General features: G+C 42.3%; 1 protein-coding gene across 2 annotated transcripts; it reads right to left on the bottom strand.

Annotated features, from left to right (window-relative positions):
• Positions 1–27,129, bottom strand: LOC130872877 (beta-galactosidase-1-like protein 3). 2 transcript variants are annotated; one of them, XM_057767221.1, is made up of 20 exons: positions 26,847–27,129; positions 26,093–26,206; positions 25,727–25,939; positions 21,387–21,455; positions 20,704–20,799; positions 19,343–19,451; positions 17,762–17,854; positions 16,610–16,691; positions 15,670–15,734; positions 13,796–13,880; positions 12,891–13,028; positions 12,280–12,360; positions 11,477–11,583; positions 10,514–10,654; positions 10,123–10,194; positions 9,600–9,678; positions 9,061–9,148; positions 8,666–8,777; positions 359–475; positions 1–228 (listed from the first exon to the last, which is right to left on the bottom strand). In XM_057767221.1, the coding sequence occupies exons 1-20, from the start codon at positions 26,858–26,860 to the stop codon at positions 157–159; spliced, it is 1,947 nt and encodes a 648-aa protein (XP_057623204.1). In that variant the 5' UTR covers positions 26,861–27,129; the 3' UTR covers positions 1–156. The 2 variants fall into 2 exon arrangements, with proteins under 2 accessions (XP_057623204.1, XP_057623205.1); XM_057767222.1 differs by having other exon boundaries at positions 11,477–11,580.
• Between the last annotated feature and the right edge of the window lie 469 nt (positions 27,130–27,598).

The following is a 27,598-nucleotide window of genomic DNA, read 5'->3' as shown; positions in this document are numbered from 1 at the left end:
TAAATGGATAGTGTAAGATAAGTAATAATTTCTCTGGGTATTAAGGTTAGTGTTGTATTTTTCTGTACGCAACTCCATGTTTGATATTCTTAGCAGTGATCAAAATCCTGAGGAGACATTCTGGGATGGTTCCAACAATCCAAGACTTGTGTTGTCCTAGCCTTGCAGCTGGGGTTTGTTTGTAGTTCGGATGTAAAAACCCTTCTCTATCATCTCAAACATGATGATCTGGGAGGGAAGAAAACTGATGGTGAGAACAGTCAGGCCTGGTGTGCACAAGATGAAGAAGACACTGAAACTGAGGACAAAGGCCCATCTAAAAGTTGATGACACCTTTAGGCAAGGCTGGGTAGCTCACCTCATTGTCTTTCGGCCGAAGCCAGGGGCCAGGAAGGTACAGAGTTCTCTGAGGCCCAATGTCCTGATATCTTCCAAGATTGCGTCCATTGATGAACACGAACCCATAATGCCAGTTCTGTGAGGAATGGGGGTTTTGGAAATAGGGACAGAGAGTGAAACCTAAGACACTGTGGACTGAGAGCAAGATGAAGGAGTTCAGGGTACCGAGTATGAACAATTTAGAATGGAAAACATGTAGAGCATCTTCCTCACTGTCTGAGAATAAGCATGAAGACAGTGGAGCCATCCTTCCTGGAGATGCTGCTGTCTGCTGATGAACGATGTGTACGCTGCATTTTAAAAGCAGGGATTTTTATTTCCCAAGTAAGACAAGGTAAACGGACGAACAGTACTGCTGAGAGTGAGGAAAGATGCATGTTTTTAATTACATTTTTATGTTTCTTCATTTTATTTGTAAATATACGAGTATTTTGCCTCAATGTACGTATGTGTATTCGAATGTCTTGTTCTAGGTGAGCTCAAAAGAAGGCATCAGACCCTCTGGTACTGGAGATAGAAAGTTGTGAGCTAAGAACTAGGTGCTAAGAACTGAACCCAGAGCCTCTGAAAGAACAGCTAGTGCTCTTAACTGCTAAGCCGTCATTTTAAGCAGAATATAATCTTTTATAATCTACTGGCAATACAGCACATAGTTATAGAAAGAATATTTAGGACAAGAAAACAAAGAGACGAGGAGACCTCTTGATGACTTTTTTCCACTGGAGAGATCTCACTCAGGGAGCGCTGCTGAGAACATGAATAGATCCTTTCTTAGCTCGCAAACAGAAAGAAAAAGGCTATCAAAAAAGCTCATCAAAGAATGTACTCTCTGGCCTGGAGGGATGGCTCAGCCATTAAAGGCTAGGCTCACAACCAAAATATAAAAGAATGTACTCTCTGAGTTGGGACTCTAAGGGACTATACTCTAGGAAAGGGTGAAATAGAAACTGTTCGTTCACCAGAGCCTTAATAAGCTATCAGCTGAGTGACACAGTCACCCTTAGGAGCAAAATTCTCTATGATTTCAATTTTGTCTTCACTGTAAAAGCTGAACAAACTAAAGACTGGTTTATTTAAATGGTGATAAACAAGATAATCAAAGCTTTTAAAACCCAAGGTCAATAATGAATGTTACTGTATTGAATATACCAGACATATATAGGTATTTAATTTAAATACACATAAAAAATACTAAGTGGTCATCCCTGAGATCATATACATACAGCTAACGTTATATGTACTGAACTTTTTAATGTATATATTTATGAATATATATAGAGAGAGATTCAATAATTAAAGAAAGAGAGGCCATGTACTTGAGAGAAAATAAGGCAAGTATATGAAAGTATCTGGAAGGAGGAAAGGGACAGAGAAAATTATGTAGCTGTATAATAATTTAATAATATTATTTTAAAAAGCCTAAGGCTTGCTGCTGGTGTTTATACAGGTCGTGGTACCCTCACGAAAGGTGGTGGCCATCCAACAATCAGACGCCTCCTTGGGGTTGGCAATTATGCTTAAGGTCAGTTACTAAACCTTCACTGTTTAATAAAAGACAACAAAGGCCTATTACAAGACAGCCACGGCAGTCTGAACCCCACACTAGGTCTCTAATAAGTGAATAAAGATTATAGTGCCACCCTTGGTCAACAGACTCACCACCAGCCCCCTATTTTACTTTAAAATCTTGTCAAAACCTTATTCCAGTCATTATGTTATCTCTTTCACAAGAGCCTCTACTATATGACTGCTCAGAGCTAATAACCAACTAGATCAAGCAGAAAGAAAAATAAAAGTACAAACTGAGCTCTACCGAATTGAGGAAAAAAAATAATATGTAGATGGAGCAAATCTATGGTAGCAAGCTGGGTACACAACAGTCTTATCCCATGGGGCTACTGAAGCCAAAAAGCCTTTGACACAAGACAAAAGTCTTTGATGGAAAAGTCTAAGAGTTTAATCCTGACTCAGAAGTAGAAAACAGAGAAGATCATTAGCTTTATTTTGTAGATTACAGATATGCCTTTTGGGTTTTCATGCTCATGGTACAATCTAGAAAGAGAGAAGTCCTCTAAACACAGATGGAAAAGAAATCTAACATAGAACGAGGATCCACAGGTTGCTCCAGGCAGTAAAGGGCTCAGAAGAGATGGCAGTCACATACTGCAGAGAACACAGAAAGGAAGACTCGGAAACAGAAAAAGAAAACTGCAGCTGGCACTAGAGCAAAGTGTGTGGTCTTGTCCAGATTCTCTGCCTGTCTTTTGTCCCTTCCCTGCCTGTATTTAAACCATTCCTTCCTACTCTGAGGAAGACACTTCAAAACAAAACAGTAGAGTTTCAGACATTTCCCATCTGTGTAGACAAAACCTTCCCCAGGTAAGGCTTAGGAAATTGACAAAGCCTTCATCTGGTTCAAGGATTAGTGTTTCTGAGTGATTGATCAAATTGTGCATAAACTATCAACCACATCTTCCAGATTACTGCAACCTGAAATCCTTCTCTCACACAGAATCCCTACTTAGATTAGCTAAGCCTGTCTCCTTGGGCAGCCCTGTACCACACACTCATTTTCCCAGTTACCGGTCTATTGCTATGAACACACTATGTTGGTTTGTTTGTTTGTTTCTCGAGACAGGTTTTTCCTCTGTGTAACCACTCTAACTGTCCTGGAACTTGCTCTGTAGATCAGTCTGGCCTTGACCTCACAGAGATCCACCTATCTCTGCCTCCTGAGTGCTGGGATTAATGGCATGCGCCATAAAAAAAGCATTTAAGTGGGAGCCTGCATATGGTTTCAAGAGCTTAGTCCTCAAATAACATGACTGGGAACAGACAGCAGGCAGGCATGGCACTGAAACAGTAGTTCATAGAGGGGGAGCCTGGGCCTGCTGTTAGCTTGTGAAACATCAAAGCCCATCCTCAGTGACACACCTCCCCCAACAAGGCCACATCTTCTCATCTTTCCTCAACACTTCAGCAAACTATGAGTCAATAGGGGCCATCCTCATTCAATCCACCACACCCAGGTCTGTTTCCAGCTATATACAATAAGACCACCTTCTCAACTCAGATGTATAGAATAAAGCAGATTTTCCAAGTTGCTGATTTGGCCCGTGTGTCTCCATCAGAGCACACGTGGCCTGCCTGATGCCAGTTTTTCTGTCCATCTATCTGTCCTTTCAACATTTGTTGATCACTTTAGTTAGGTTTCCAGAACAAAGCCACGCAGGTGCCCAAAGAATAACTGAGTCAACTAAGAACTGTACTCTCCCTGGGAAGAGCAGAAGACACGGGCATGCTGCCAGGAGAGAACTTCCAATGAGATTTCTGAGATGTTAGAACAAAATGGACAATGGCGTATGGGCACTCTAGTCCTCTGGCAAACCTTAAGCGGCCGGTCTCACTCAAGGTCAGCCCAGACAGCTTCACCAGAAAGCTACTTTTACCCATTGTCCTGACTCACATCAGGGCTGCTACAAAAGAAGCGCAAGTTCACCTCTGTGAAATGCTCTAGTACCACCATCCTGGGAAGTACTAGCTCCAACATACCCGTGGATGTAGAGATGGAACTGCCAGTAAATCACACAACCTATCTAGGGCAAGGATTGCCCACCCTTGTTAAGTATACAGGCTTAAATGTATATTTTCATTCAGGGATAAGATTTTACCCTTATTAATCAGAAGAATAAGCATTTCAAAACTTGGAAATCGGGATCCTCTTAAGAGTAGTGTGGTGGGTGGAATAAGAATGGACCACATAGGCTCCCATATTTGAATGCTTAGTCATCAAGGAGTGGCACCATTTGAGATGGGTTAGGAAGTGTGGCCTTGTTGAAGGAAGTAGGTCACTGGGGTGGGTTTTGAGGTTTCAAAGACCCTCACCAAACCCAGAATCTTTCTCCCTGATGTCTGTGGGTCTAGAAATAGAAGTCTCAACTACTTCTCAAGCAACATGTTTGCCTGTGTGTGTAGCCATGCTCTCCTGTAATGTAACGATAATGAATTATTTTTCTGAAACTGTAAGCCAGCCCCAATTAAACGCTTTCTGTTATAAGACTTGCTGTGGTCATGCTGTCATTTCACAGCAATAGAAAAATGACTAAGACTTATCAGAAGCTTAGTCCAGCATCATCAAGGTGGGAAGATGGGTGACAGGCTTGGATGGCAGTGCTGGAGAAGTCATTGAGAGCTACATCCTGATCAATACTGGGGGGGGGGCATTGAGAAACAGAGAGAGAGAGCTGAACCTAGTATGGGTGTTGAAAGTTCAAAGTTGACCCCTAGTGACATGCTCCCCTAACAAGTCTACACTTCCTAAACCTTTCCAAATAGTGCTAATCCATTATTATGAAGCATTCAAAAATATGAGCCCATGGGACCCATTCTTAGTCAAACTATCACAACCTTACTGAATATTCATACAAACATAGGCCCCTGGATTTATTATACCAAAGAAAAGATAGTACAGAACCAATGTACTAGAGACTAGATATTTGTTTGGTGGAGGTTTGTTTATACCCATGGCTGCGATATAGACAGACAGACAGATTGTCAAACTTCTCTCTAGAGGCTTCTGATGATAATTCTAATCATCTACCATCTCAAGAAAGTAAACTCTGGCCCAGCTAACAAACATTGTTCTTGAGAAATAGTATGCTCTGAGTATTTGCCTTCGAACTAGGAAAGCAGATTCTGGTATACATCTGACAAAACATTTTTTTTTGTTCTGTAGGGGGATCATGAACGCTTGATTTGAAACTCTAAAGAAAGTACCTAACGATATGGCCTGGGCCATTTCTGTTCAATAGAGAAGGATAAATTCCTTGGTCAAACTAGTGTTCAACAGCCAAATCACTTCAGACTATATTCTGGCTCAGCAAGGACAGATACATTCTATCACAACTGTCTCTTTTGTTGCCATTCCCACTGTTTCTAAAGTTATTTTTAAAGATAAGAAGACACGCATCCTGGCTTTTAGAAATATCCCCCAAAGTAACACAATAAACAACATTGTCAGAGTTGTCCTGGCAATTTCAGTTAGGAAACCTGTACATATTTGTATAGTAAAGCATTCTGAAAGAAAGCAGCACATTCATGAGGAACCTCAGTTTAAGATGTATGTTAATGACTGTGCTCAATTTAAAGTCATAACTCAATAAGGAAGGATGGTAGACATGTTCCTAAGCAAGACTTCAAAGTCATGGGACATGCGTCTAAATTTTAAAAAGAACACTTCTGGGCATAATCAGCTTATGTCATTAATATGGAAAACACTACAAGGATGACTCCAGCTAAGACCCTAAGTAACAGTGAAGAGGGTGCCTGAACTGGCCTTCCCTCTAATCAGAATGATGACTACCTTAATTGTCATCATAGAACCTTCATCCAGCGACTGACAGAAGCAGATGCGGAGATTCACAGTGAAGCACAGATCTGAGCTTCCAAAGTCTAATTGAAGAGAGGGAGGAGCAATAATATGAACAAAGGGGTCAAGACCATGATAGAGATATCTATTGAAACAGCTCACCTGAGCTCCTGAGCTAATGGGACCTCATTGGCTCCAATCTGACAACTGGGGAACCAGCATAGAATGAACTAGGCCCTCTGAATGTGGCTAAGAGTTGTATGGTTGGGGCAGAGTATGGTGCCAGTGGCAGTTGGACCGGGATTTATCCCTACTGCTTTAACTGGCTTTATGAAACTCATTCACTTTGGAGGGATACCTTGCTCAGCCTGGACATAGTGGGAAGGACCTTGGTCCTTCCTCAAAGTGATGTGCTAGACTTTGTTGCCTCCCCATGGAAAGCCTTACTCTCTCTGAAGAGTGGATGAGGATTGGGTTGGGGGAAGGTGGATAGAGAGGGAGAAGGAGTGGAAACTGGGATTGGTATGTAAAAATGAGAAAAGATTGTTAAATTGTAAATAAATAAATTTTGAAAAAGGATGGATAAAAGCCCTTTAGGCACGCTAAACTTCTTTTTCTCAAAAAGATTTATGCCCCTTATGGACACTTGTTTCATTTAGCTACTAACAAATTTGCCACCTTTGTCAACCATACAAAGATATACTAAAAGGGAGCCATACCGCTGAGGTGTGCTGAATAAAAGGATCTGGGATTGGTTTACTATTATTGTTGTTGTTGTTGTTATAAAGTAAGTCTTAGGACCCCTGGGAACACACATAATAATTTGCTTCTTTGTTTTGTTTTATTAAAGCACTTAAAGACATATCTACTTATGACATAAGTTGCAAGGATAGTTGTTATTATTAAGAAGAGACAATCAGAAAAACGTCATTAGTAACAACAAAGTTAAAAATGTAAATAAGAAACACAGTTGAAAGCCTCAACAACAGATCAGATGAAACAGAAGGGCTTCTGAAATTCAACACTGTGTGAATTATGCCAGTAAGGAAGAAAAAAAGGAGGAGGAAAAAAAGGGGGTGGGGAAGGAGAAAAAGGAAGGAGGAGGTAGCCAATGACAATTATGAAATGTCAGGAGGCAAACAAATGTTCACATCATAAACATCACAGCAGGAATGAAGAGAAGTAGCATAGAAACAAACTTTATAAAATAGCAGTAAAAATTCTTCAAATATTGGAAAAGACCCAGACACTCAAGAAGTTCAAAGAACCTCAGTTACATTCTACCAAAAAAGGTTTTCTCTGAAGCCAACAAAACTTCAAAGGGAATTCAGCATCAGTAAGAGAAAAGCATCAGCTGCACAGAAGGGAATCTTCAATAGAGTAGCTGTGCTTTTCTCAGAAGAAAACTTACAGGCAGCAGCGAATGAGCTGGCATGTCCAAAGTCCAGAAAGAGAAAATACGATGCCTAGAACACATGTCCCTCAGAAATGAAAGGGAAGTAAATCCTCCCCAAGACAACAGGAAACTGAGGAATTCCAGCAGTCTCAGAAAAGGATTAATTGAGTTCGACATCTGAAAGCAGAACCATGACAACTAAAACCAGAAAAGCAATTAAAATGCAGGAGTCCCAGATAGAGTAAATAAATAGAAGGAAGAGATGAGAAACTCAACCTGATTTAGAAACTGGTTAGGTGTGGCAACTCGTGTCTATATTTCCAGCACCAGAAGGGAAAGCCAGGCTCATTGCCACAAATTCAAGTCAATGGGAAAGAAATACAAAAAGTAGACAAAAGATGAAATGGAGATTTTTTAAAAAAAAACAATATAAAGTATCAATAGAACTATCATTTGCCTTTTTGAAAAGACAAAATTCACAAACCTTTAGTAGATTGACCAAGAAGAAATTATCTTGTTGAATATTGAGGCACATTTAAACGTAAATATGTACTTTGGGCAAACACAGATAAGTGGAATATGATAAGTTTGAAGGAGAGTCTGCCATTTGTTCTGTAGATGTTATTTATAATTGTTTGAATTCTCTGATTGTATTTTCATATATCTTATAAATAGCAACAAGTTAGGATGATTGAAGAAGATCATACAGTTTTATTGGAAGTAAGGAATAAATATTCTTCCAAAATATCATGGCCTTGCTTGGGTTTTATTTGCTTTACTTTTATACATATTTTCATATATATTAGTTCTCTGAGAATTTTATATATATTTTGACCATATTCAAACTTTCCCCCCTAATTCCCCCCACCACTGCCTCTATTCCTACTAGACTTTGAGCTGTTTTTCCCCCTCTCAAGGTCAGTTTGTGCTTTCTAAATCTTGTCTGTGTCCACGTACCACTGGATCATGGTAGAACCATGAACAACTCCCAGCTTCTAAGAATTGCCAATAGCTCCTGAGCTAGTGGTGGAACTTTATGCCCAGCTCTCCATTCTGGGGTTTGCTCTTGCTTAGGAGTGCACAGGTCTTACACACGCTGTATCAGCCCTGCAAGTTCATGTCTCTGCTCTGCTGCATCGAGAGACAGTGCTTCTGTGGAGTCATTCATGCTCGGACATTCGTTCTGCCACCTCTCCTGCAATGTCCTAGAGTCTTCAAAATGCTGTGTGTGGGACTCGAGAAATGGTCGAGTGGCTAAGAACACAGACTGCTCTTGCAGAAGACCTGAATTCAGTTACCAGCACCTACGTTAAGGAGCTCAAAACTGCTTGTATCTCCAGCACCAGGGGATCTGACTCCCTCTCCTAGCTTCCAGGAAGCACCACACAAATTCATGTATACATACATACAAACACACATACAGACATTAATTTTAAAAATAAAATATATCTCAAAAGAAAAGACATATTTGGAACTTCAGAGAAGAAAGGAGGTTTACTTACTGAGAGGTCCAAGAAGGTATCCTTGGGGGAAGAGCCAGCCTTCAAGGTCCCCCTATAGAAGGCAGGACCTAGGTAATTTTCTGGAGCAAGCCTCCAGGTGGCAGAGAGGAGCCTGCAGGATGGATCAAAAGAGGCAGCTAAGGAGAACTCTTCCCAGCTCTCCTCACAATACTGACACAGCCTTCTCCCACAGAGGCCAGAATTTCATCTCCGTGTTTAACTGAAAGTACCGAAGCAGCAATCAGAATACCTATTTGGTTCTAGTGCTGAAGTGGAGCATCTGAGAACTGGAGTCTCCCACTCCATGTGTCTGAATCTTGAGCTTTTTGTCAGCACAGGAAGAATTCACGAGCTCTTAGATCCTCAGGATGCATTGGGGGTAGGGAGCAACCTACCTCTTGAAGAAACTCATCTTCAAGTCCAGAGAATAGATGGTGAAATTTGTCAGCAAAGTGTCATTGATGCTAACATCAGCATCTAATCCTGTTTACAGAAGGCAGAAAAGAGACTGGCAACAGGGACTGGATATTCATCAATGTTTGAGACAGAGAAATAAGAATTATAGATGCTATCTGTCAAGAAATAGAGCCAAGAGAATAAATACTGCGCTGACCTATTGCCCCTTAAATTTGCTTGTTGTATGCATCCACACTACTCAAAGCATCTCCTACTTAGTATAGGGATTTTTCTCAGAACACTGAGTCCTGATCTAAGATGGGCCAGCATAAAACATAATTGCTCTTCTTTCCCACCATGGGTAGCAAGAAAGGGTAGAACAAAGGAGAAGGCACGAAGTAACATCTTCACTCTTAGGACTAAAGTAGCCCACTTCTCAGGGAATCATTTCTGTCTTTCCATCCCCCAGAATAGCCACAGCTGTGAGCTTTAGGTAAATGAAGAGAAGATACACTTATATCTCAGCACGAAAGCATACCTTTCCATTCATATTGAATATTCCATGAATAATGAACCCGGCCTTGGTTCTCAACCAGGATCCTCAGAAGCTGACAATCCTGCTTAGGCAAACAAGTTAGTGGAAACAAAATACCTGCCTAGAGCTCATATTCTAGAACACATTCCTTTTTCAGTACATCTCTCTGTCTCTGCCCCCCCCCACCCGCCTACACACATGCACCCTACTGGGCTCATCTACTCTTTCTTTATTGCTGTTCCTGTTGGGACAGGCAGAAAGAATCTTTCATTCTGCTTTTGATAAGTGATCCAAACAGGAGCTGGGGGTTGAATGGGACCCAAGAAGAACTTCTACTCTTACTAAATAACACATCCTATAGGTACCTTGACCCCCAAAGCTTTGAAGACACCTTAAGATTCCAGCCCTTCACCTTCCTGCTACAGCCTTTATGGGAAGCCCAGAGGAAAGAGGTGGCAGTCAAGCTCCGGAACCAGGCAGCCTTAAAGGGGCAGTCAAGATATCACCTGGACTGCAGATTGCTGACCTGAATTTGAGGAATAGTCAGGTCAAAGGTATCCTCATCCAGATCTCCTATCCTTGTGTCATTCAAGAACACCTACGAAAGAAGAGCTGGCATCAGACAGGTTGATAGGCCTGCCTGCAGGACAGAGCTTTAGTTAGAAGGTGGTCAGGAGGAAGAGCAGGACGGGTACTGACTTTAGTGCTCAGATGACCAGAAGCTGAACAGGACTCCCCAGCAGACTCTGAGTTAGAGCAAAACAAACTATAAACGTGTGTTTGGTTTGGCTGTAAGTTTTCTATGATTCCATCATATTGGTGAAATAAATATTACCATATGGTGAAGAAAATCTGTAATAGACTCTTCAGAGGCAGAGGAGGGACACATGCCACCAGAGATACCTGCTGCTGCCTACCTGTGCTGAATCGCGGACGTGAGCATAGAGCTGGCCGCCAGAGCAGATGGAAGTCTCATAGAGGACCAGTCCAAAGGGCTGACCACTGCCGTTGTTTATTGGAAGATTCTCCATGGTAACCGGAGTGTATAACATGACAGGCTAGGATGGAAACAGGGTCGAAACAGAAGACAAATGAGAAGAGCTATGATCCTTAACACTCTTGTCAGTATATGTTGGACCACACAGTGGTCTTCAAGGATTTTTTGACTAAAAACAGTTGTGTAATAGAAGATATCATAATGCTTCTATGATAACACATTTACTGACCAAGAAATTTGGAGTAACAAGGTATTGTATCAACCTGCATAACCACTATAATCATAAAAATGAATCAGCAGAATAAATAAATGTATTGCAAATGACTGAAGATGAGAGATAAATTTTAACTCAGTAAACATTGACTCATACAGAGCATTTACTAATCACTGCTCTTGTCCAAAATAGCAACAAATGAGGTGAAGCCAATATAAATTATTGAGTTTGGTTTCTACAGCTAAGACAGGTTTCTCATTTAGAGGGAGAGAAAACACATATACTTATAGAAAATACAGGCTCACTAGTAATAAAGACGATTGTTTTCATGGATTCATAGCTAAGAGATTTCCATCTGTGGATCCTATAATAACATTCACCAAGTGAATTCTTTAAGCTGGGAGTAGGATCTTCCATGAGATCCAGATCCTGCTATGCCTGTTTTCTCCTTAATTCTGTAAGTAAGTTCTTTATCATCCTCTCCATAGAAACAATTGGCTCCTGGCCAATAATTCCAGGTTCAGATACAATGCCATGGAGTAATTTTACAACTCTACCTTAGAAAAGATCCTTGATGGAATATCTCCTCTGAGACACACATCCTGCTCCCTTATTTTTCCATGGCCCCACCCTCAACCCCTGCCACTCCAGTGCCCAAGCAGTTCTCACCTTATTTAAGTACGGTAGGATTTCAAATAACGGCAAGAAGAATGATAGACCCACAGTTGGGTATACAGTCTTGGGAGTACGAGGAGGCAACCGAGGCAGGGAACCTGCTGTAATGAGAATGGATTGTGGGACTAAATGACTAAAATGAGTGTTTCTTTCTCTAAATATTCTCATGACTACCTGTGTCCTTTATATCCAGAGAGAGTTAGGGAGAAAATGAGATTTATACTAGAACAGGTTTCTCTAAGGGAGATAACTGGTGCCATTTTGCATTTTGAGGTCTGGTAGGGACACATATCTAGGAAACATTACTTCCTGGTGGACACATGTACCTAGTAGCATGTGTACGTCCTGTACCTAGTGACGTAGAGAAAGAGAACTAGTAGAAAGCTGTGTGTTACACCTTTTGCAATGCTGGTTTTTAGCTCTTTTCTAACTCTCACTGGACACCTAATTGGATGCATTTGGTTAAAGTCAATATAATATGCTTTCTTTCTGCATATGCGGCTACTACATAACACATAATACTACCGCTTTGCAAATGGGAAATTCTTTGACCTACATCATCACATAGGAATCCAGTTTCCTTATTTTCATATGTCAAGAAAGAAAGCGAAAGGTTCAGAAGGCTCACACAGCCCATCTGGCTTTTCAGTGGGAAACCTGGTATGTGATGTGAGATTGCCCTGCCCCTCAGAAGCTCACAAGCTTCTACCTCCTAAAAAAGACTCCTCCCTTTGTTCGCTCCTCCACAGCTATGGACAGCCCGTGAGAGTGACATCCCCCACTAAGGTGCTAAGTACCTGAAGCAGAAGCAAAAAGTTTCCGCAGCTTGAAATACTTTTCTGTGTAATCTCCAGCCTCGGTCAGCACGGCATCATAGTCTACAAGACAGAGGACCCTGTTTGGGTCACACAGTCCTCCACAGCAGCCCCTGCTTCTGCATGGGGACACGTGACAGCCCAGATCCATCCATGTTAAGATAGATGGAACACACAGCCTTTGTCTCTGTCACATTCTATAACAGGCTGACATGTAGGTGTGAACTGTCAACCTGGAAACATTCCCCAAATCCTATCTGCAAATACAGAGCTCACCCTGCTCTTTGACTTTCTCACAGATGCTCTTGTCTCCTCTACCTGGTATCCTTTCCCCACCTAGCTGGTTCTGATAACAATGGGGTCAGTGCACACAAATGAAGCAGAGCATTGACTGCAGGATTCCTAGGCTGCTAGAATGGCAGCTCTCTGGGCAGCATAAATGTCAAAGAAAAAGGGGCACAGACAAAAGCCTCATTGCTCAGCATAGACTGCCTGCTGAAATCTCAAAATACAAGAACATGATTGTGGAGTCTTCTCCCTAAGATTCTAGGACCACCCATCCCAGAGAAGAGACCCCCATGATCATCACTTGCCATAGCTAGTCACAACACTTCGGTGCTGGTGGATACTCTGGGCTCCATTTATAAAACCAAAGTTGGTTCCACCATGGAACATATACATATTGAAGGAGATTCCAGATCGGAGAAATCTAGACACAGTAAGTTGGATTTCTGTTAGGGGTGAAAACAGGGGGGACAGAAACTGTAGGTGAAGAAATATCATCTCCAGCTCCATCCACCATAGCCAGTCCTTTTGTCTTTCTCACCAACCAGTGGGTGGAACCATCCAGAACCACTCTTGAAGAATGAGTCCTGGTGCTTGCAGCACTGTTTTAAAAAATTTTCTTCGCACTGCACCATACGTTTGGTACAAATTGTATCCAAACTCCGTGTATTAAGTGATCAAAATCTTGTCTCACAAATATCTAAATTTTATAATTATTTCCACATAACTACTATGCTGTAATTCCTTCCTTCCCACGATGTTATATTACTGTATTATGCCAATGACTATTTATAATTTTTGCCACAAAAATTTCCATTTTTGCACTCATGTTTAACAGTGGGTTCTTGTTTAATCTGGCTACCGGGAGAAATGGGAAGATGGCAGTTTAGCGTGGGTCTTGACTCCTTCCTGTGTGTTTACAAGACCACATAATTGCCTCTCTCTCTCTCTCTCTCTCTCTCTCTCTCTCTCTCTCTCTCTCTCTCAATTTCTACCAATCTGCTGGTTTCACTCAACTGTACGATTCCCGTAATGTAAGTATCATACAATTTGTACTCGCAAGGTCATCTTCAGAACATGCATGGTGCTTGCAATTAGCAAAGATTAGATGGATATTTGTGCCTGTGCAGGCATGTCCATAAACCGTGAGCTGTGTGAATGACCTATGCCACAGGACCTTCCTGATCAGAGCCAAAAACTATGATCCACTCACCAGTTGCACTTTTAACATTGTGTCTTTGCCCCCACGTGTCATACCAGCCAGTCCAGTATTCCATAACCATGATGGGTTTATCATTCTAGAAAGAAAGCAAATCAAATGCTAAGAGTAACACTGGAAAATAAAGTAGAACAGGGGTACCGAGAGAGAGAGAGAGACACAGAGAGACAGAGAGACACAGAGAGAGAGAGAGAGAAAGAGAGAAGAGAGAGAGAGAGAGAGAGCAGTTGCAAAGTTTTCCACCTTTTCTCCAATGCAGATATGTTCCTATTTCAATTCAAATTCTCTCACACTCATATAATTTTTAGTTTTCAAGATTTACTTACTTTCTGCATGCTGTGCTTAATGTGCATAAACACCAGCACGGGAGAAGAGGGCATCAGACTGTATCATAGATGGGTGGGAGCGACCTCCTGGTGCTGGGAATTGGACCTACCTCCCAGTTCCATAATGCTTGAAAATACTCATTTGATAATTTTAGAGAACTTCATTCACTTGGCTGTATCTTGTCTTACCCATTGATAAGTTCCAGCTTAGGTACAACCACACTGGGGCTCTGTATTTCCAGGTTTGAGGCTTAAACCACCATCTGACCTTGCTCAGGTCACTCTGCCATATGAGCTGACACAAGCTGACCTGAGCTGTCCTGAGCTGGCATTTCCTCTGTATGAGGTTTGGACAGAGGTTCCAGATGTTCTGGATATGCATTGTTAATTTAAGATGAAAGCCAGGGGGCAACAAGTTCCAGGAAAATGTATTTCTTGGAAGAATATTCATGTGTTGTTTGAGTTTTTTATTTTTTCTTCTTCTTATAACTTGTTTCCTAGAATGTGTGTTGTAGTTTTAGTACCAGGAGCTAATTCACTAAGTGGGCAAATTACTGTTCTGGGTCTCTGACTGAGAAAGAGTGGTGTATTACCAAAACATGAATCAGCCAGTTTATGTGCTAGATTCTTGTGAATGATAGCCGCCTAAAGGATCCTTAAAATGTCGCACCATTTCTTAATTAAAATTATTTTGTCAAAAGTTAGGTAAATGGGATAAAACTCCTCATGTATATTCTTTTATAAAAAATATTTATTTATTATGTATACAAAATTCTGTTTGTATGTGTGCAGGTCAGAAGAGGGCACCAGACTTCATTACAGATGGTTGTGAGCCACCATGTGGTTGCCAGGAATTGAACTCAGGACCTTTGGAAAAGCAGGCAATGCTCTTAACCACTGAGTCATCTCTCCAGCCCATCATGTATAGTCTTTCATGTTCTTGCTTAATAAGGATTCTGAGAAAGAAGCCGAGCTGAGGCTTCTGGCAGTAGTGAAAGATCTTGTTGTGCTTCTTGGCAGAAAGCAGAAAATAATAAATTGGTTTTGTGTGTGTGTGCTTGATTTGTTTGGTTTTGGTGTTATTGTGTTTTAACTCTCTAAATCCATCTCCAGTCAGTGTTGAAGCCACAGCACAGTTCTCATGAAAGGAATCACCCCTATCATTTGAAAAATAGGCAGACATATTTTCCCCTTGGAAAATTAACCAAGTACTCAGTCCATATAGGAAACATTCTATTTTGAGGCAAGATGCTCTCCTTTAATAGTACCAGGTCAGAGGATTGAATGAGAAGAACAAAGCAGCAAGACATTAATGAACTTACAGTCAATTCTCATCTCCAGTTATGCTAGCCAGAAAAACACTAATCATACAAATCTTACACAGAAAAAAATTGTTGACCGGTGTGTCTATTTTTATTATTTACCACCCTATCTGGGTGAGCCAGTCATAGTCCTGTCACAACTCCTGTCTTCCCTAACGTCATTGGCAAAGATAACAAAATCTATCAGAAGACAGAACCCAGTGTTGCTTGAAAATCTCACCTGCATTTGTTGAAGCTTAAGAAAAGAATCCTTCTCAAAGGCTGGCATGTTGAGAGTAGCCAATGCTGTAGAGAGAGAGAGAGAGAGGTGCTTCTGAAACATTGTGACAAGGGGTGAGTAGACAGGGTGACAAGACAGTGTTTGTAACCTACTTTGCAAAGCACAAAGAACTGTCCTAGCTATTGCCACACCACACACGGAGGAACACTGTCTTTGTTGATGAAGACAGTTAAATTTAACCACACTTTGAACATATGGGTGGACCAAGGCAAGGCCAGCAAACATAGCAACACCTAGGAGCTGAATGAAGGCTTTGGATCCCAGACTCTGCACTTTCCAGGGTATGGTAATAAGAGCAGATCTAGCAAAAAGAAGAAAAAAGCAGTTCACAACAGCTGTCAGTCTGCGCTAGAGATGACCTCATTATTGTCCCTGGACCCATTCACATGCTCTTGGCATTTTCCCATAAGAGTATCACTTCATGATTCTAATAAATTCTTTAAGATCTGCTCAGTATTTAAGCTGCGTCTAAGACTGTGATATCAGGACTGGAACTTTGGCTGAGGTGAGCTTGTTTACACCCATCCAATAGTTCCCTATGTGACTGTCCATGCTAGTGGGGATGGGCAGGGCCCTGATCCATGTCCTGCACCCGCCTAGAACTTACCTGTGCAATTATTTTAAAAAATAAAAGATAGATTCAGAATGAAGAGTTCCATCAATGCTCTGCTCAAAGGGGAAAAAAATAAATAAAAAATGACACACGTGGTATTTGAACTCTGAGCTTTGATATTGAACCTGATTTTGTTTCATATCAAATCTATGGGATCCATCACAATAGACATGGAAAAGAGGATCAGTTCTCTTTGATACTTGTCTACAATTTATATTGGCTGCCTGAGAGCCTTGGTTTTCCTCTAAAGCGGCTGTAAACCAGTACCTCCTTCGACAGAGCCGGTCTCGATCCCACTGTCATTATCTGAGGTCAAGAGGAACTCTACAATCCCTCTCTTCAGCAGAGCCTGTTGGGAAAGTGAAGATTATTAATCCACGTTTCCTGCTCCATGACAAAGAGCAGAGATTGGGAAATTAGATAATAAAGACAGTTTGACTCAGATGGAAGGTGTGTGATCTACAAAACAGATATAAGAAATGTCTCCAAATGTCCATATGGTAAGGGGTTGGTGCTCAGCATGTTAGTGGGAAATGGCAGACAATTTAGAAAGTGAGCACAAATGGAGGTCTTTAGGTCATTGTATATACTTTCTGAAAGGAGACAGTGGCAATTCTGTTCGTTTCTCTTTCCGTGCCCTACCAGGTCAGGAAGTAAGTGGCTAGGCTCTGCCTGGTACTTCTGTGGCGATATGCACTGTCTTTCAATACAAGTGCCTTAGCGCTAAACAATCATGAACTGAATGATAACTCTATTCTTGAATGTAAGTCTATTGTGGCTGTAGGTTATTTCAGGTATCTTTTACTTTTAATTGCCATATATTAATTATACAGAATAATAGGTTTCATCATGATTTTTTTTAAATATTTATTTTTATTTATTATGTATGCAGTATTCTGTCTGCAGGTCAGAAGAGGTCACCAGACCTCATTATAGATGGTTGTGAGCCACTATGTGGTTGCAGGGATTTGAACTCAAGACCTTTGGAAGAGCAGGCAATGCTCTTAACCACTGAGCCATCTCTCCAGCCCCTCATCATGATTTTTATACATGTATAAGACATGTATGAAAATATTTGTACATAAGCTATCTTTGATTGTACATAAGCTATCTGCTGCAGTAGTGGGAAATACTTGAAGGTACATTGACCATTTACAACTTAGGCAATGGGGAAATTGATGCTTTAACCTCAGTTTGGTGTGGTTCGAGATACTTCTCTAACACAGTGGAGGGCTGGGGGCCTTGACAGGCTTGGTAAAGGAAAGTTGAGTTTCTCAAAGACAACACTTTGGAAGTATGTATATTACAACCAAGAAAAGGATGGAAGACATTTGCTTCTATGGTAATACTTAAACACTATCTTCATTTCAAATTAAGTTGCTGTGTTAAAAAAATAGTGTACAAAGCAACTATTCTTACCTTCTTAATGTATTCCATGTAGCTCCCATCTTTACTAAACGACCCATATTCATTTTCTACTTGGACAGCAATAACAGGGCCACCATGGTGGTACTGAGAAGCAAAGAGATGATGGTTGAAGAGCAGCCTCGCTATTGGAGCAGAAGCTAGAGTCCAGGATTGCTAATAAAGATACCAGAAGTGATAGGTGCTGTCTCTCAAGTCTGTTGGAGTCAGGCGCCTTCATTCATCCAGGCATGTAAGCTCCTGGGGTGTTCTACCTTCCACAGGGCTTTGTGGATACAGGACCAGCGGGTTCCATTCTGTTTCTCATATTCATTAGCTATGAGCTCTCAAACCTATGAACTCCTGTCCACGTCTACACTATGTTTCCACTTAATCCATCGTGTAGGCTTCCTCTGCACTCCTCCTGCCTTAGAATGAACCCCCTCCATTCTCTTCCCTACCCCACCCCCATGAGCAGGCACTTAACATAGCCCCCTCTCTTTTATGGACCGTCTTCTTTTCCTTCTAAACTGACTGATTTGCGTTGCGGTCAACATGTAACACGTCACCATGGAAGTTGCACAAAGCCTGTGGTCAGTAAGGACTAAGTGGATGCTACCAATATTCAAGAAGAACACAACTGGCTTCATTAGTCATCAGTTTCTTGTCCTCAACCACGAGGAGTTCTATACTTTATATTAGAAAGAACATGTATACACAAACTTTTAAACGCTGAAAATTGAGGAGGGGAGTTGGTTATATAAAAATATTGTTAAAAATGGTTGTCCAAAAAAGACAACTAAGTTACTATGGGGCAGCATTGGAAGAACGTAATTTTTCATAATTTTTATATATTTTTTAATTTCCCCCAACATTAACCATGAAAACAACAGGATAATTTAGAGTATCCATGGTCAATGAGCTAGCTGATCAGTGAGCTTAGCAGATATCAGGTACATAGAGAGAACTAGAGCTACCTTCTTGTGATCCCTGCTCAGTGGTACCTTTTTAGAAGCGCTGGGGCTAAGCCACAAGAACCAAACAATGGTTGTATGCTTAACTTGAGGGTCTAGACCTAACTTGTAAGAAAGTCAGTGTGATATCCCAGAGGCACTGGGAATGACTACTGAACAGTGAGCCACAGTGGTTCTCTGAAGTGAATGTTGTTAGTCACAGATCTTCTAGCAGCCCTCACCCCTCAGAAATCAGACAGAGCTTGCAGCTCTCTGAGACTGAGAACTCATAAACCATGTTGTGAAAGTCTGAGCTACCATCTTACTTCTATCTAGTATTTCCCTGCCTGTGACTCCTGACATACAGGTTAGGTCAAGCTAGGTCACTTAGAATGGAGCTCACCCTGACCTCTCCCAGACACCATAAAGCCTTCAGAATTACAAACTCCCCCTGTCCTCTGGGACTGGAGGAGCTCCTGAGATGTCATCATGCTGCCTGTGGTATGAAACCATTGCTCTTCTCACTGCAGTCTGTGATTCTCTAACTTGCTACTAAAGTGCATCTGAAGAACCACTCATCCTGACTGCCCTCTTCTACAGCCGCCTGCTCTTTCTGATCAACGTGAGCAGGGACATCGATTACCTGCAGAGGAAGTATCCTGGGAATCAGATGATCAAAGTACTCATCAACAGCCTCAACAAAGTTCAGGTGGGTTGTTCTCAGTTGTGGCTTGGGGTAGCGCAGAAGCCAGCTGGGGACAAGAGGCAAAACATTAGTGCATGAAACAGGAAGCAGGAAAGAAGATGGGTCTGGCCAGCTGAGCTCAGCAAAGGTCTCTGCTCAGAGCCGCCTATCTCTGGATGTCTTTCTGGCTACCTAATAACCATAGCATCGGAATATTCAATGGGCTCAAGGGATCTGTTTCGTATGAGCTTTTCACAATATCATCTAGGATTCCAGAGATGTGTGAGTCAAACAAGGAAAGAAGCCTTCCCAGATCTGAAGAATCAAGCTGAGGTACTGACTGATCAAGAAAAACTCCCAAGTCTTAGCTTTTTTCCACGCTCCCCAGGCCTCCATTCTTCTTAGCTCTCCAGAATAGAACACGACCTTTAGCCCTCATCATGGCCTCTACTCCTCACACAAATGGCCACTTGTTTCACTAAGTTCTAAGACTCCAAGCAAAACAGTAGCTCACAGGCCAAGAAACATCCTACATGAGTCATTGGGGAGGGTAAGGGCCAGGCTCCCAGGACATTCATGGAGCAGTTGGCTTCCCCAATACTCCCACAGCTTAAGCTCGGGCTTTTACTATGCATCACCTGGTGTCGCATATCCTTAGCTTGAAGAAATGCTCTGTTTTGATTTATGACCCGAGGAGCCACAGGGTTAACCTAATGGCGGAACCTGGAAGTACTAGTGTCCTGTCACACAGAAGGATGCCGGGAAGGACCCTGTGTTCTCACCTGGGCCTCTGTCAACCGGGATAAGGGAAGGGCAGGTGTTATGATGAGAGAACATGCCAGAAAAGCAAGAAGACAGAGAAGGAGCTGAGGTCTCAGCAGGTGGAAAGGGGCCTGCCTTTAGCCAGAGACACAGCTGAGCTCTCTGGTACTATCCCAAATGCTGTCGTCATGTTCCCCTAGAGCTTTCAGTCCCTTTCTTCCAGCTCATGAAAAGAACACAGGTGCCCATTACCCCTTTTCTGTGGAGGAGCAGGATGGTTACCCTGGCATTGCCACGACTGCCCTTGCACTTGTGTTCACTGGCTCACGCTCAGGTCACCAGCACCCACATCTCAAGTCTGATTCTGCAACCCAGGGTGACCTCAGAAAACAACCTCCCCACCACATGCCAGGCATCACTGCTAGGGCAGGAAGTGCAGAGTTCAATTCAGGGCACAACCGGTGCCAGGAGCAATCGTGCTCACTGGCTTGAGAAGTTATTTCCTGTAAAGCAAAGCACCTGCCTAAGTCTCAGCTCTGGATTCTGGGGTAGCTCACCTGGGTAACCCACCTAGGTCAACCTCAGCACAGATGTATGGCCCTGGTCGCAGAATCACCCACAGCCCTATAGATGCGGCCAGCGAAACATAGGCCCTAGGAAGAGAAACAAAGTCAGCCCCTTTCTGGGTGGCCCAAGGGGAGGCTGGGCATAGAGGGAGTCCACAGACACAACAGGATGTAGGGATGTCCTTCATCTTCCTTCCCTTCCTCTCCCAACCATTGGTGGGGAGTGACTTCCCCTTAACCCAAGACAGCAGGGAACCCCTGCTCCAGGAAGGAGACCAGAGGCCCTACCTTGTGATCTGGGTCTGTACTAACTCTCAGTATCAAAACCATTCCCAGAACTCTACTGGAGGGGCCACACTGAGTGCAGGGGCTCAGTTCCCAGCATCATGCTTGTTAACCTAAGGAAGTCCCCATCCCAACTCAGAGATTGACTCCTCTATGGTTTGGCAACATCTGGTGTCTTAGCCTCCTATTTTCTGTGAAAAGGGATGTCAGACCCTGCAGGATGGCAGGTCATGGCTAGGGGATGCCCAGATTCTGGGTGCAGACCCTATCTCCTAAGAACAAGTCTTCAGAGCAGAGACACAATGAGGGCGCCTCTTAAAAGTCAAGCATACTCCTCTGCAGCATCAAACTCTCTTGTGTCATCTCACAGTAACAGAATGACCACATACTCCAGGTCCAGGATCTCAGAGAATTCAAATTTCCCCTTCTCTTGCTCATGGAGGTTCCAAGGGATGTAGCTGGAAGAGGGTATGAAGAAGTATAATAAGCATCATATCTCCCCCTATTTATACTACATACCAAGCCCTAGTGTGTCTCTATGTTGCATCAAGTTGAGGTTTCCAATGAAAATTAACCTCCGCTACACAGGTATAACCATCTCTCCCTAATTATTCAACTGTGTTTCAAGATAACCAATAATCCTAGTTTTTCATTGGTTTATATATGTTATCCCACATCCCTATTTTATTTATTTGTTTTTTGTTTGTTTGTTTTGTTTTTAGAGCTATGATTTCTCTGTCTCTTTGTAGCCTATCCTGGAATTCAGTGCTATAGTTCAAGCTGACCTCGAATTAGAGATTCACTTCATTCTGCCTCCTGAGTCGTGGGATTAAACTAATGAGCCACCATTGCCCAGATAAAAGTGTATAGTCCACGTTGGTCTTGAACTCCAGATCCTTCTGCCTCTGCCTCCTTCAGTAAATCCTATTGGCCTGCATCTCCACCCTGGCTAACTCTTTTAAATAACTATGAAATGATATTTAAAAAAAATGGGAAAACACAACAAAAATATGTACAATTTTCAACAATTATTACTGAGAATTAACTAAACAAGAAAAGTCAATAGTTTCTATGAGCAAGAATGATAAAGGACAGTCCCACCCTCTCATTCTCAGGAAGGAGAGAGGCAGAAAGGGCGAACACCCACAGGGCTAACGGTACCCCGTGTCAAAGGACATGTGTTTGGTTTATACTATGTGACTTTGTGTGTGTCAACGACACAGTTTGGAATTAGGACTCCTAACATCCTGTTTCCTACTAACTGATTTTTAAACATGCAGTTTTTGTGCCGTGAGTGATTTGGGGTGATAAATGTGGTGTATGACAATGGAACGGAAGGAGTGAAAAATTTGGTCTGCTGAAAAGAATATCCATAGCAACATTTATAATTATAACTTGCGAGGACAAAATGAAAATTTTGAATGCTACTAACAAGTGACATTAAGGAAAAAGTATAAAAAATAAAAATAAAAAATAAAGAGATAAGGTAAAATTGCTCCTCTAACTATTAGCAGAAAAATCAATTCTAAATTGTGAACAGATAGTAAACGTGGCCTGAAACAAAAAGGGAAAAAGAGGATCCATCCAGCTAACACACTCTCACGGCTTTCTATCCACTTAATAATGCAGCATTGAGTAAGGCTGAGAGGCGGTAGAGAGAGCAGCTCTACAGCCAGAGTTAGAGGAATGAAATGTGTAAGAAACAAAGATAAAAGCAGCAAAGGAATGATACGGATACAGATTTCAATGGACAATCAAACTTCATTCAGTATCTGGGCCAAGGAGGTGGTCCAGAGACAAGGGCTTGTACCACAAGTGTGAGGACCTGAATGAAAATCTCCAGAATCCATGAGTTTAAAAATAGGTTGTGTACCTCAATCATCTTTAACCACAATGGTCCTACGTGGGGTGGGAGAGAAGACAGGAAAATTCCGAGAAATTCACTGGTCAGTTATCCTGGCACACACAATGAAAAGACAGCAGAGCTTCCATTCAAACAAGGTAGACGATGAGGACTGACACACACACACACACACACACACACACACAAATGTACACAGTATATACAAAGATGCACACAGCATGTCTACTAAATGCATAAAGAATTCAATAACCAACAAATTTATATGAAGTGCTGTTAAGACTAATTTTTAATACCCTATGTAGCTCAAGGTGGCTTCTAATCGACAATCCTCCTGCCTCAGCCCCTCAGTGTGCTGACACTATAGACACAGGACCACACCACACCTGGCCGCATCCTGTTTTGAAAAGGCAACTAAATAATATTAACAGGGCCTATCACAGTAAATGTCATTAATAGGTCCATATTGCAACAAAATTATAAAATGACAGCTAAAAATGATAAACGTGAAGATAAATAAATAAAAGAAAACATATCTCCAAATAGCTAATAGGTCAAGAAGAAAAATACCACAAAATGGATGAAATATTTTAAAGTAGAGTTCAACTCAGAAAAAAAGAAGGTGTAAGAGAAGGAGATAGTAAATGAATTGAAATAGAAAAGCAAATAGTGCAGCCTTAGTTAATCTTTGTAAAAGTCACCAGGAAAGCTGTAAAGTACTTGTTTGGAAAGACAAAAAAGCAAAAGATGAGATTAAGAAATGAGAAGCATAACTTCTTCCTTTCCAATATGGATCCCCTTGATCCCCTTATGTTGTCTTATTGCTATTGCTAGAACTTCAAGCACTATATTGAAGAGGTATGGAGAGAGTGGACATCCTTGTCGTGTTCCTGATTTTAGTGGGATGGCTTTGAGTTTTTCTCCGTTTAATTTAATGTTAGCTGTCGGCTTGCTGTGAACAGCTTTTATTATATTTAGATATGACCCTTGTATCCCTAATCTCTCCAAGACCTTTATCATAAAGGGGTGTTGAATTTTGTCGAATGCTTTTTCAGCATCTAATGAAATGATCATATGGTTTTTTTCTTTCAGTTTATTTATATGGTTGATTACATTGATAGATTTGCGTATGTTGAACCAGCCCTGCATCTCTGGAATGAAGCCTACTTGATCATAATGGATAACTGAAGAACAATGGCAATGGGTTCTTGATCCTATTGCACGTAATGGCTTTGTGGGAGCCCAGGTAGTTTGGATGCTCACCTTAATAGACCTGGATGGAGGTGGGTGGTCCTTGGACCTCCCACAGGGCAGGGAAACCTGCTTGCTCTTTGGGCTGAGGAGGGAGGAAGACTTGATTGGGGGAGGGGGGGAATGGGAGGTGGTGGCGGGGAAGAGGCAGAAATCTTTAATAATTAAATAAATTAATTAATTAATAAAAAAAAGAAATGAGAAGCAGCCCAACTGCACAACACAATGTATAATTTCTGGCAAGCACAGGACAGAAAAATAGAAAAATTTTAGTCTGAGTAAATCCAAAAATAGAAAGGTAAGGAAAAGACATAGACAAATACATTCAGGGGAAAGAGAAGACATGATGTCATAATCACCAAAGGGCCCTAAATCATCACCCCCTAGCTGTAGATGACATCACATGCTCTTACAGGTAAATCTTTATGAGCATTTATGAGTAAGGTAAGTCTGTGTAAATCATTTTCAGTGAGTAGAAAAAGATCACTCTGTGACCTTACATATAAGACTGAGATGAAACTGGACAAAGGCAAACATAAAATTGAAATCAATTTCACTTATAACCACAGATAAACATACTTATAATAATTCACTATCAAACCATATCTACGAGTCGATGCATGCATGTACACCGGAGTGTGTGTTGCCACTAGAGTTCATTAAAGGACCATAAAGTGACTGGATAAATGTTCGTGTTTATATCCATAGATTAGCGCTGCTCTTGGCCATCATCGAATTAATTTCAAATAACAGGAGCTGATCAAAGTGCTGTGAAGAAGGAATGCTGTAGTGTTCACTCTAAACTGTCTGTTGTGTCAGAACTCCAGGGCTTAGGAAATGTCACCAAAGAGAAGATGGAAAAAAATAGAAGAACAAAAGGATGGTGAGGTGTGCTTTGGAAGAATTTTTCTGGACATGACATGGTCATTGCATTCATGACCTCAGGAAGGCTGTTGTTACCTGTAAAGATCTTCACAAGACTAGACCTGACAACATTTTGTCATGGAAGAAATAAAGGTTTATGAACCTCCCAGGGACAACTGATAGGCTAGAAAAGGAAGGGACATCACTTCCTTTAGTGGTGTGGCTACTGATGATATGTCCATGCCCCAGAAAATACCCTCCCATTCGTGCTCATGCAAGAAACCCTAACTAAACCAAGTCTGTGAAAATAGACATGAAAAAGAAAAGGTATTTGTAGAAAAGCAGGGTTTCAGTGGGAAGCGGAGATGAAAAGGAAGGCGAAAATGACCAAAATTCACTAGATACATGTAGAGATTGTCAGAGAATAAATACAATAACGAACGAGTAGCTATTACAGAAGTTTCAAATTAAGATCTTTTTGTTTACATCTCCGCCAAATAAACTGATGACACTTGCTGTAAAAGCACACATACTCTGTCAACTTCATCCAAAGCTTTGAACACAAAGCAAACTAAGGATGCTATTTAAGGGACAACTGGACACAATGTAAAAGCACCAGCTGGAAACGGCTGGTCCACAGCTGAGTCTTCCTGCTGTGCTCTCAAACACAGAACCCTGACTTTGCCAGTCTGCAACCCTGACAGGAGCCCTGTAGGCTACAGCTGGGCATAAAGGCTGCAGAGAGGTACTCACGTGCTGACAGTGTTGAAACCACAGGCCTGAAGCTTCAGCAAGCGGTCCTTCCAATACTCCCTGGGCACTCGGAAATAGTGGATGGAGCCTCCAATGATCATGAACTTGTGACCTTCCAGGGTGAAGTACACTTGGCCCTGAGCATTCTTTTCAGTGCTAAGTCCTACAGATCTGTTCTTCAGCTTGGAAGGGGTCACACGAGACCACCTAAACCTGGAGTGCAGGGAAAAGAGAGGAGGGTGTGTCAAGGCCACTGTGGGCCTCCGGACCAATGAGGCTCCTGTTAGCAGGGCACACTAGACTGCTTGTGTTCCTTAGTCTCCCCAGGAAAAGAAACAAAGCTCCCCACTCCCTGCTCTCACTAACCTGGCAGGAAACACTTTAAACATGTCATCTCTGAATTCAGAGTGAGGACCAAGACCTGAGAAGACAAGTGGCAAGAAGAAGATGGCCAGAATTCTCCTCCGGGAAGGACACATTCTGTAAGGAAAAGAGACATTGACAAGGGGAACACAGTGGCTCCTTGAGCCACAGGGACTAGGAGGCTGCTCCAGAAACTTCTAGAGGCCCATGGCAAAGGATACCAGGCAGGTGTTCTCCCAAGAAACCCAGGGTAAGGGAGGCCGTAGCTCCACTGGCTCCACACAAGTCCCCCAATTCCAGGGCTCCCACAAATCCTTCCCCACAGGACCTAAACCGGAATACACCACAACAGGACAAGGCTGGGAAATTGGGGTAAGGGATTCAGGAAAGGTGGGGTTCTCCATGCACAGGGTCCAGGGAGGACACCACTGAAGCACCTCCTCGCCATCCACAACTACACTGTCAAGTTCAGAGTCATCGTGCACACCCGTGAGCAGGGCAAGGTAAAGAAGAAACTGCAGAGGAAAGAGCTGAGGTAGAGAGACTTGAAATGAGAATCTGGGTGCTAGCACCACAAATCCTTGCACGTGACTGACTGGTAGACCTACAAAATACCTTGAGAGAAGTCTAGAGGCCGCCCCACAAGCACACTCAGGATAATGGGGTTGAGGGAGTTCAGGAAGGGCATGTGTCTCGAAGAGCTGGCAGAACTTGAGTCTTAGAGTCTGGTAACCCCAGGGGAAGCAGAAAGGGTCACCTGAGGTATGCCATCGCAGGAAGTCGGGAAGAAGAGGACCGTGCAGCTCCTGCTCTCTTGGGTGCCTCGGAAACACAACCTTCAGTCAGGACTAACAGCTGCCAGGCCTGATCCAAGCTCAATTCAGTGCTGCTGACTAGATGAAATGCCTCAAGAGCTGGGGGCTGGTCCCAGAACCTTGACACCACAGTGCCACCCCAGGCCAGCAGCCGCTACAGCCAATGACTGGGTCAGGGTCTTTCTGGACAGTGTGCACTGGCAGCTATTGGCTCTGGACACTGTGCATCAGAGACTGCAGGGTATCCCGGACTCCCTTAGCATACAAATGCTTCTCAGTGCTGGCACTGAAAGGGGAGGATGGATCATCAGGGTTATCTCGGCCTTGGCCTTCTCACACTGTGTTTACAGGCAGCTGTCTCACAATAGCAAGGTCAGAGACGGTAGGGAGAACAGGAGATTACTTCAGGGAATTCAAAGTTGATAAGCCCTTTGAGGGAAGTCACAGGTTACAAAATTAATATACCAGAATCAACAGCCCTCCTCTCTACCAAGAAAGACTGAGAAAGAAATCAGGGAAGGAAGTTCATGCCCAGTAACCTTTTAAAAAAATCTCCCAGACTCAATCTAACAAAAGATATGTTTGATGTAGTATTTATCAAATACTTCTTCAGCCTTCTGTTTCCCCATCTCCTTCCATCACTCAGTGATATGAACATTAGGACTTCTGTCATTTCCCATGGGCGTCTGTGTTT

This window comes from Chionomys nivalis, chromosome 4, assembly GCF_950005125.1.
Source record: "Chionomys nivalis chromosome 4, mChiNiv1.1, whole genome shotgun sequence".
In the NCBI taxonomy this organism is placed as follows: Eukaryota; Metazoa; Chordata; class Mammalia; order Rodentia; family Cricetidae; genus Chionomys; species Chionomys nivalis.
The sequence above is the reverse complement of the archived record's forward strand: the minus strand, read 5'-3'. Positions and strand labels throughout refer to the sequence as shown.